General features: G+C 28.7%; 1 protein-coding gene across 1 annotated transcript in view; it reads left to right on the top strand.

Moving 5' to 3' along the window:
• Positions 1-8276, top strand: part of LOC107449679 (inactive pancreatic lipase-related protein 1) — a 125037-nt gene extending 116761 nt beyond the window's left edge. Inside the window, exon 10 of the mRNA XM_043041833.2 lies at positions 8077-8276. Within this exon, the coding sequence (XP_042897767.1) occupies positions 8077-8152 (76 nt within the window). The 3' untranslated portion in view covers positions 8153-8276. The remainder of the gene's footprint in view (positions 1-8076) is intronic.
• The last annotated feature ends 2038 nt before the right edge of the window (positions 8277-10314 follow it).

Genomic DNA, 10314 nt, shown 5'->3' with positions numbered 1-10314 from the left:
CAGTGAATGAACACCCAGTAAAGGAACACTTAATTTTGGTTATTTTTTAATGCTCTTTATGAATTTATAAGCCATACAAATATTTAAAAACAAGACTATTCTTGAAATTATAACATATAAATACTTGGAAAATGTTAACTTTTTTTTGTAATCATGAATTGAAAATTAAAGTGTCAACATATTAGCACATACTGTTCATTCACTGGGAAATCTATGCCAAGTAAAGGAACGTGCCTGTTCCCTCACTGGTTAGAAGTTGCTTTTTGTATTATTAACATACTTTTGATGCGGAACATCACTGAAGGTACAATAAAATTAAAGTTTATCTTTTATTTTCATTAACTTAGAAAAAAAACCCAGCAAAGGAACACTTGTTCCTTCACTGGTTTTTCATCGTTAGTGATCCAGTGAATAAACACCCCCTTATCTCAGTACTTTATTATGCTTAAAAAAATAAAACGTAACTTCAATAACTATATTTTGAATTCTCTTTTTCACAGTGAGAAAAATAAAACTATTACATGCAATTAATTCCACTTCAAACATATAAACAGAGATGCCAACTGCTCCGGACACGCCAAAATAATAAAAAAAACGGTAAATGACTACAAAGTAAATTTTGCAAATATTTTACTATTTCTGTTTGCTTTTCAAAAGGTATAGCATTACATAAAAACTATAAAGTGGTGAACTATATAAGCCTACGAATTGTTTAGAAGTAGTGGTGGATAAAAATCTACTAAAATGAATTTATTAAACCGAGAATCACAATTGATAAACTACTACTTTAAAAAATATGTTTGCTGTCCGGAGCAAGTTGGCATCTCTGATATAAATACAAACACTCACCTTATAATTTTTTAAAAAAAAAACAAGGTGTTGCAGAGATAATAACAAATTCAAAATTTCTTCCAGAAAAGTCTATTTGACCAAGTAATTCAATACATTGCTAGATGACTTCCTATTGTTTGGCAGTAAGCTATTGTTACCAATCAATCTAAACAAAAACTTTCAAATTCGTATTTTTAATCAATATATATGAAATGTTCCTTCACTGGTTGGTTTACCTCATGGGTGAAAGCCCTTATATAGCAAGACGGAAAAGAGAAAAACCTGGTACGTAAAACATTTCATTCCAGCATTTTTTTCGAAAAAAATGAAATATCTGTAACTATCAAGATTTCTCTTATAATTCTGGCATGCATATAAAACTGCTTCTTTTCCAAGAAAAAGTAGATATTGTTGAAAAATTTAAAAAGAGAATAAGTAAACTCCTCTCCAAAACTAGCTAAAACTGAAATGGTTTTACTACCAGCCTTTCCTCTTTTCCGTCTCGCTTTCAGCCCTGGTTTACCTTACTAATTATTGAGACTGAAGATTTTATGATTCTGTTAAACATTCTTCAGAGAATTCATGGCGATAAGCTATCAATCAATATTTACTTTCCTAGCTTTCCCTTCCTAAATCAGTACCGAATTAGTTTCAGGAGTCCAGGATTCGCACGCTCTTAACCGGTTAACGTCCAGCGTCATATATTTAGGACAGTTCCTTTTTTCAAAGACATTCAGTGTGGTGGGAAACTTTTTTCAGCATTTTCATTTATCTGGGAGAATTAAAAGATTCTCAGATACCACAATGATTTAGTTATTTCTGATTAGATCTAGAATTATAAGGAACAAGTACTTTTTGATCTATCAAAGACTTTTTGAATGCCATAACAGTGGAAAAACCAATTAATTTCGATAATATACTTTTTGAATATTCGATATTTAACCACTAATAAACCACTTTTTCCATAAAACCACTTTTTGTATCATTTCCATATATAAATTCGGGACAAAACGGGTTAAGCTGCGCCTCATCTTCTTATAACTCTTGCACCATTAATCGGATAAAACTATCTTCTAGCTAATGCATCGGGAATTCAATAGTAGTATCATTTTACTGGCACCGATCTACTAAATTTCATCGAACGTTATTTAACGAATTTGGGAGAAAATTATCGACTTAAATGTAGCAACTAATTTGAGACGGACGGAGTGTGCACTTTCAAGGTAAGAGGTTAAGATTAACCACAAGCAATGTTTCAATTGTTGCACGATTCAAGCGATCATGCTTATATATATATATATGGAAAATCGATAACTTCTCACTCTAATTGAATTTTTTTCCTTTCTCCTTTTATTTATTATTAATTGAAATTAGAAAGTGGTAGCTTCTTCTTTCTTTTCTTGTTTAACGATTAGCAATCAGATTTTGTCGGATGTCACAGCATTTGAAAGATGAATATAAGAGAAATTTTAACCAGAGAGGCTGAGAAACTTCCCGTGTTCAATGAGATCTTATTTAACTTGATCCTAATTAAAAATATGAATGAAAAATTAAAATGAAAATTCAATATTTAATATAAGCTTTAACTCTTTCGGGCCGACTGTCTCAAATACGTGCCAGCATAAAACCGTACCAATCAGGGTAAAAAGATAAAACTGGTAATCAAAGTAATTCTTTAGCAGTTTATTTATGGGCGGAGTTGTAATTGTTTGATTTATTTAATTCACCATTACTTTGTTTAAAATAAAACTATTTAGTTATACTTTGAATTAACCTTGATTATATATATGATTAAGCTAACAATAATTAAAGTAAAAGCAAAGTAAGTCTGTCAAATTAGCAACGACTACATTTAACCCCTTGGGGACGGGTGATTCAGAAAAGCATCCGTACAAAATCAGAGAACAAGTTGTAATTAAATAAAAAACGGTAACTTAAATGTGGTCGTTGCTAATTTGACAGACTTACTTTGCTTTTACTTTAATTATTGTTAGTTTAATCATATATGTAATCAATGTTAATTCAAAGTATTACTAAATAATTTTATTTTGAACAAAGTATTGGTGGATTAAATAAATCAAACAATTATAACTCCGCCCACAAATAAACTGCTAAAGAAATACTTTGATTACCAGTTTTATATTTTTACCAGGATTGGGGCGGTTTTATGCTGGCACGTATATGTGACAGTCGGCACGAAAGGGTTAAGTTACAGTTTTTTTATTCAATTACAACTGGATTTTGATTTTGTGCGAATGCTTTTCTGAATCAACAGTCCCCAAGGGGTTAATATAAGCTTTAATGTAAAAAATTGCAAAACCTAAAAAAAAAAAAAGCGAAAGATAGTCACTCAATTAGTCAGGAATAAGCACTTCTTTAATTTCTTAAATTTGGCTCCATAACTTATTAATAGCTATACCGTATACAAATGCTGATATAGACTGGTTGGTAGGGCGTTAGGCCCCGGTCTATCCCCGCGAGCCGAAGACTCTCCATGTAGTAAATGATGATTGGAGTACGTAAAATTTACCTGGTCACAAAAATCTCCAAGTTACTTAACTAATCAATACAACCAACAACGGCAGAGACTCGAAACGAAATGCCGGGATTGTGAGAGACTTGTCAAGAGTTGCCGACCTTGAACCGACGTTGCTTGACAGAATGCGCAGAAACGACGCACATTATGTCAAAAAAATATTGAGAAAAACGTACAAATATAGAGAAAATGTGAAAAAAAAAGTTTTTCAAAGAAGAAAAATTATAAAAAATTCTTTTTAAAAAATAATCACAAATTTTAAAAAATTTTAAAATTAAAGGAAAAAAAAAGGAAAATAAAATAGGGAAAAATATAATCTCGTCTTCAGCCCACATGATTATATCCGAAAAAAATAGTGTTTTCATATATTGTATTAATATAGCCAGAACAAAATTCATCAATACAATAGTGTGAGGAGCACCAAAAAAATTTAAACAAAATAGAACTTATGAAGCAAAAAATGCAAAATAAATGTATATATTACATTTTGAGTTTTATTCTGTATTTTCTTGAATATTTTTCAATTTTATTTTGCATTTTTTGCTTAATAACTTCTATTTTGTTTCAATTTTTTTCGTGCTACGCACACTAATGTATTGATAAAGTTTGTTTTGGCACTATTAATGCAATATTAGACAGCTCCATTTTTTTCAGATATAATCGTGTGAGCTGATGATGAGATTGTTATTTTTCTTATTTAATTTTTATTTTTTTTGATTTGAAAATTTTTTGAATATTTTTTGAATTGGTGAATATTTTTTAAAAACATTCTTTAATAATTTTTTCATCTTCTTTAAGAAATCTGCTTATATTTTTCTATATTTTAAACTTATTTTATGAGATCTATGTTCTTGCAGCTTATACTCAGTACATAATTTATGATTATTTTTCTTCATTTTCTTCGATTAACTCTCTTTTCTTTAATCCTTTTTGTCTTTATTATATATATATATATATATATATATACATACATAGAGATGCCAACTTGCTCTGGACAGCAAATATATATTTTAAAGTGGTAGTTTATCAATTGTGATTCTTGGTTTAATAAATTCAATTAAGAAGATTTTTATCCACCACTATTTCTAAATAATTCATAGGCCTATATAATTCAGCACTTTATAGTACTTATGTCATGCTATACCTTTTAAAAAGCAAGCAAAAATAGTCAAATATTTGCAAAGTTTGCTTTGTAGTTATTTACCGTGTTTTTAATTATTTTGGCGTGTCCGGAGTGCGAATTGACAAAACATACCGTAGATTATAAACTAGGCGATTGCAAGTGGAATTGGCGATGGATTACGCGTAAATGAGGTGGGAGAACGAAATTACATTAACCTAAACAGTGAAATTCGATATTTTTTTTCTCCTCCTCGACTAGCCATGATGAATAAAAATAACTCATTAATTCATTTTAGTAGAGAATTAAAAAAGAAAATAAACTTTTTATTCTTAGGATCACGTTACAAATAAACTGTATTTATATTTTATTAAGCGCGATAATTTATATTTTAAAAAACGATCTAGTTTTTTGATATAACATATTTAATTTTTTTTTACAAGAATTGTGTTCGTGAAGAAATAAAAATAATTTATTATTGAACCAATCACAAAAAAATAACGTAACATTTTAATACCATGTTTTATTGGAACGCTATTTTAAAGAATTAATTCTATTTAACTTTTATTGTAAGAAAACATAACCTGTTTTAATTTAGTGATTTTCTCTGTTAAATCAATCTTGATAAAAGAATAATGTAAACTTTTTTATGAACATTTTTTTTAGAAATTAACAAAGACATATTATTTATTAGAAAAAAAAAATGGAGTATTCAAAAATGTTATCACGCTTTAAAGTAATAGTTTTTTGTAAACGAAATAATCAATATTTTTAAAATAAAGTTTGAAAGCGTTTGTTTCATTACTAGAAGCATTCATTATAAAAAAAATATATATATTAAATTACTTTTTTGCATAATTTTATGAAATAACTTTTTTTTGGAATGAGATGAGATTTTAAACTTTGTGAAAAATTGATTCAATTCCTTAATATATATAAAAGTCGGTAAATACTTCATTCATTATGGAGGTCATAGATAACTTGATACCTTTTCAATATAAGAATAATAAATGCAATTAATAGAAAATGCACAATTTTAAAAATATATTTTATTTACATACATTGCGTACAGGTTATAATGCAACTATCATACGTAACATAAATTTATAGATTCCTAAATACTGTTATATGAGTTTGGTAATTAAAAATATAATTAAAAAATAACATAATTAAAAAAAATTTCAACCTTCAATTAAAAACTTCCTGTTGTCATATATTAATAATAATTATAATTTTTAGCAACTTTTTTGGGCACAAATTTTTAATTCTCGAACTTAATACTATCCTTTATATGAAAATATCAGAAAATTTATAAAAGAAAAACTATATTTTAAAATTGAGACATTGGCGACAACAGAGGTTAGATGTATGTGCTGAGTTTAAATAAATTATATGTTATAAAACTCACATTTAAGATTTAGATCAATTTATTATCAGGTCATAAGAGTGTTTTTTAATAAATAAATGTAGTGATTGTTTGATTTACAATTGTAAGGTCCTGGGTGTTTAATGTTAAGTTATACATTTCTTTAGAAATAATATTTGAAATATGCAAAGCAGGGCGGCATTCATTTCAACTTAAAAATCATCAACTTAACTTTCAATAACTATAGATAAATAAAAAACAAAAGTTTGATAAAAACTTTAAAAGAAATACTTTTAGAAAAATTCTTTCTAAATAATATTTAAATAAAACACAATCACTTCGTCTGAGTGATTCTGTAAGAAATTCTAAACTTTACAATTTTACAAGTTAGGTGAAAAGTAAATATCTACAATAGTGGTAGGGAATTAAGGAAATTCTAAATCTAAAGTTTGAGTCCTAGAACGTAAACATCTGATCATTAGATCAAAAGTTAGTTTTAGATTTTTCGTTTATTGCTCACTGTACACTAAAAGGTGATTTTTTTTTCTTTTGAAATTTTGATTTTAATGCCCTTACTTCAACCTCCTTCGAGTTATGCTTACTTTATAAATTTAATCTCAACTTTATTTTTCTTTTCACTTTTAAACTGTAAAAGACTTTTTCTCCATTTGTAAATTATGAAAAAAGTTATTAATCTGATTGCGTAAACAGTTAATTTATTAAAATTGAACATTCTCAATTAATTCCTTTTAATAGTCATTTATATTATTAATAATAATTATTTGCACAAAATTATAATAGAGGAAAGTTTGATTAGAAATTTAAAAGTTCTTGCTACAATAATTAGGGAATTTCTATTGACAAATTCAAGTAATTTTTTTTCCGGAACAAAATGCATTTTTATTTAAAATGGAACAGTACTGACTTAACATTTATACGATAAAACACTCTCTAATCGCTAACACCGATGACAGGAAAAAAATTTCGTTTTTTTTTTTTTTTCCACAAAAAGTTTAAAACTTAAAATGTTGTTCTTTCATTATAAAGCAATAGCATAATATTCTCGTATCATGTAAAACTTGATAACGAAGTTACTTATCTACCGTTTTACAGTTATAAAATGAAATGATTATTGAATTCTACTTGCATTTTAAAATGTCAATGTATCCATCGTTCAATGAATTTTACGATTATTTTTATAAAACTGTGTATAATGAACATTTCAACTAAAATAATTAGTACAAAATAGCTGCTAATAATTCTCTTAAACATTTATAAATATTATACATTTATAAATTTCAGCTTTTCGCATTATTGCTAAATAACCTCTACGTCGAAAAATATTTAAGGAATTCCATAATAACTGAAAATTAAATAAAATTTAAAAAAAATTGTAAATGGTTATCGAGCAGAACCATTAAGTTTAATTAATGAATATAGAATTAGTAACAAAGTCACTGCTGAACAATAATTTTTTTTTAATCTTTTAAGTAAACAAACTTTATTATAATAATCATTTCATTATTAAGGATTAAAGGTTATTGTGAAATTATTAATTCTAATTAGTGGATGAGTAGGAAAAGAATTTCACTACTCGAAATACATTTAATGAAAGTTATTAAACTATAGAATATGTAATAATGTGTAATTTTTCTATCTTAGTTCTATTACGATCTTTTAAAAAACGCTAATCAGCACAATTTAGTCAACAGATACAAACGATTATGTCGGCGCTATAACAAAAAAATACGCTTTATGTTTTATTTGATGCAGAAGAATCAAATGAAGACCCACTTAATTGAAATGTCGCACCCATATCTAACTTGTTGAATGTTATGCGATACCGAAAACAAAACAAAATCATAAGCACACAGCTGTTTGGCGATTTGCGAGAACGCTCCTTTAACGCCAATAGAAATTTTCGCCAACCCTTTGCAATCTACGGTATGTTTTGTCAATTAGCGTCCGGAGTAGTTGGCGTCTCTGTATATTTATTTATTTCTGCATGGACTGAAAACTCGATAATGGTATCAATAGAACACGAAAATCTGTATAAAAAGAAGTAAATGAGACAGAAAAACCAATTTGAACGCCTGATGACACTGCAAGGTGTTTCTGCTAAATCCATTTCGTTTACTCTTTACATCCCCAGGCAATTAAATAGGTTTTTAAAATACATGTATGACGCGTGACTGTATAATAAGTGTATTTTTTGTGTTATAGGGAAGTATTTTGTGGCTCTGAAGATCCGATTACTCCTGAACACATAAAAGTTTTCTTCAGAGGAGGAGTATGTTAGCTGAACAGTGATAATCAAGAAATATAAACTCTGTAGTTAAATTTTTTTTCATGATATTTGTTGTTATTAAAATATATTTTAAATTTGTATCATTGTTTACAAGTTTAAAAATAGTTGCATTGTATTTGTTGCATTGTATCAGTTGCATTGTATTGTTTCGCATAATATAAGTTTTCTAAAAAAAACACCATTTGTATCTAATTACTCGTTAAGTTTTACATGAAACAAACATGTGAGACTTTTTGATTGATCATATGGTGAATTTTGTGTTGTAAGTGATTTTAGTGATTGAACCATTCCAGATTCATGCAACATATTGAGCTGGTTAAATAAGTATCGCTACCAAAACAGCTGTACATTCATTTCGACTATCTGTTTCGTAGTTTGCACGCAACTGAAAAAATTTACGAATTTTGTCATAAAGAAACTATAATTTCTCTCGTACTAGCTTTCACTTTATAATAAAAAATCAAATTTTCTATTTATGAATCTAAATAATAATTCATTTAGAGTTATTAAAATATTTTAGTAGTTAAACATTGAAATAATTTTTTTTCTTTGGTTCCATCACTTAAATTTTTTCCATGTGTTTACGAACTCTGGTTAACAACATCCAGGGTAACCGGGGGAATTGAAAAATTACAACCGTTTAGAAATACGACACCGTATAGCTATCATAAACTTCCTCTTATTTCAAAGCTAGTATGTTATGGTAGTTGCAAATATGTTAAAGTATCAAGGTTAGTTCCATTTTTGCCACCATTTATTAAAATTGTCAAAGTCACTGAGAGCCCTACAAAAGTATTTAATTTTATAACTGTTGTTCAGCAGCCGACGCAATTTTTGGGCTTAGGACTACTAATGTTCAGCTCCGTAGCCTTATAATTTTGAATCCAATCCAGAAAAAAGGAGCTCCTGATTCAAGTATTGGGAGAAAATTGCCCTCATGGAGGACTTTTTGATGGAACTAACCCGCATTTGCGTTACACGGAGAGGAAAAAAACGAGAACATCCCATGGTTAGTCTGATGGCAAAGGGATTCTAACCCATGATCCCTCTACCACTAAGGATATTTTACTGTGGTCGGTGCGACCAGGGTGCGGAATTCGTATCGACCAGCCATCTCTGGGATTCGAGCCCGGCTCACATCATTGGAAGGCGAACGCTCTATTCTCTGAGCTACCACGGCTTTCTACATAAGTATTATGAATTCTATAAAAAATCTTAAAGTCATAATTTTTATTTTTAAAAAAAGTGTAATTTTTAGTCAATTTTTACAGAACAACTGTATCCACTCTTGCATTTTGATAATTATATTCCGGTGTCTAGTAATTGAAGAAAATAGACGTAGTTCTAAATGTGGTAAAACTATGCATATCATTGAAAAATCATAATCTATAAAGATTAAATCATAAATAATTTTTCTTATTTTAGTACTCTTTTTAGTTTTGAAATATTATAATAAGGTTATTACACTAAGTTTATTTTAATAAACAATATGTAATTCAGTCCTGAGAAAGCATATTTTCTGTGAAAATAGTTGGATGATGATATGCACCTTGTTACCACTTGATCTGGTAGCATGAATGTGTTAACACGTTCAATGCAAGTTCTGAGGTATCGCGTGGTGAAATTCAGTTTCAATCAATAAAACAGATCAAGTGGTTGCAAGATGCATATTATCATCCAACTGTTTTTGCAAACATTATGATGTCTTCTCGTGACAATAAGACAGTGTTCATTAAAATAAACTTATAGTAAAATTCTAATGCTGAAATTCTAATATTATTGCTAATAAACAAGAAGCGCACCCTCTACCTTAAATACTCTTGGTTTCATCAAACAGGCTTGCTTGATTGACAAGTGTCATTGGAAACAACAACAGATTCCTTCCTGAATTTAGTACCAAATTGGTTTCAAAGGTCCAGGATTCGTACTCTCTTAAGCTACGCTTCATTATGTCAGGACTCTTTCTCCAGTAATCGCTTAAACTATTTTCCTGCCAATAAATCGCGAAATCATTTGTAGCATACTACACTGAAGAGCCAAAAAAACTGGTATACCTGCCTAATATCGTGTAGGACCCCCGCGAGCACGCAGAAGTGCCGCAACACGGCGTGGCATGGATTCGATCAATGTGTGAAGTAGTGCTGGAGATAACT

The sequence above is a fragment of the Parasteatoda tepidariorum genome, chromosome X2 (assembly GCF_043381705.1).
Source record: "Parasteatoda tepidariorum isolate YZ-2023 chromosome X2, CAS_Ptep_4.0, whole genome shotgun sequence".
NCBI lineage: Eukaryota > Metazoa > Arthropoda > Arachnida > Araneae > Theridiidae > Parasteatoda > Parasteatoda tepidariorum.
The sequence above is the reverse complement of the archived record's forward strand: the minus strand, read 5'-3'. Positions and strand labels throughout refer to the sequence as shown.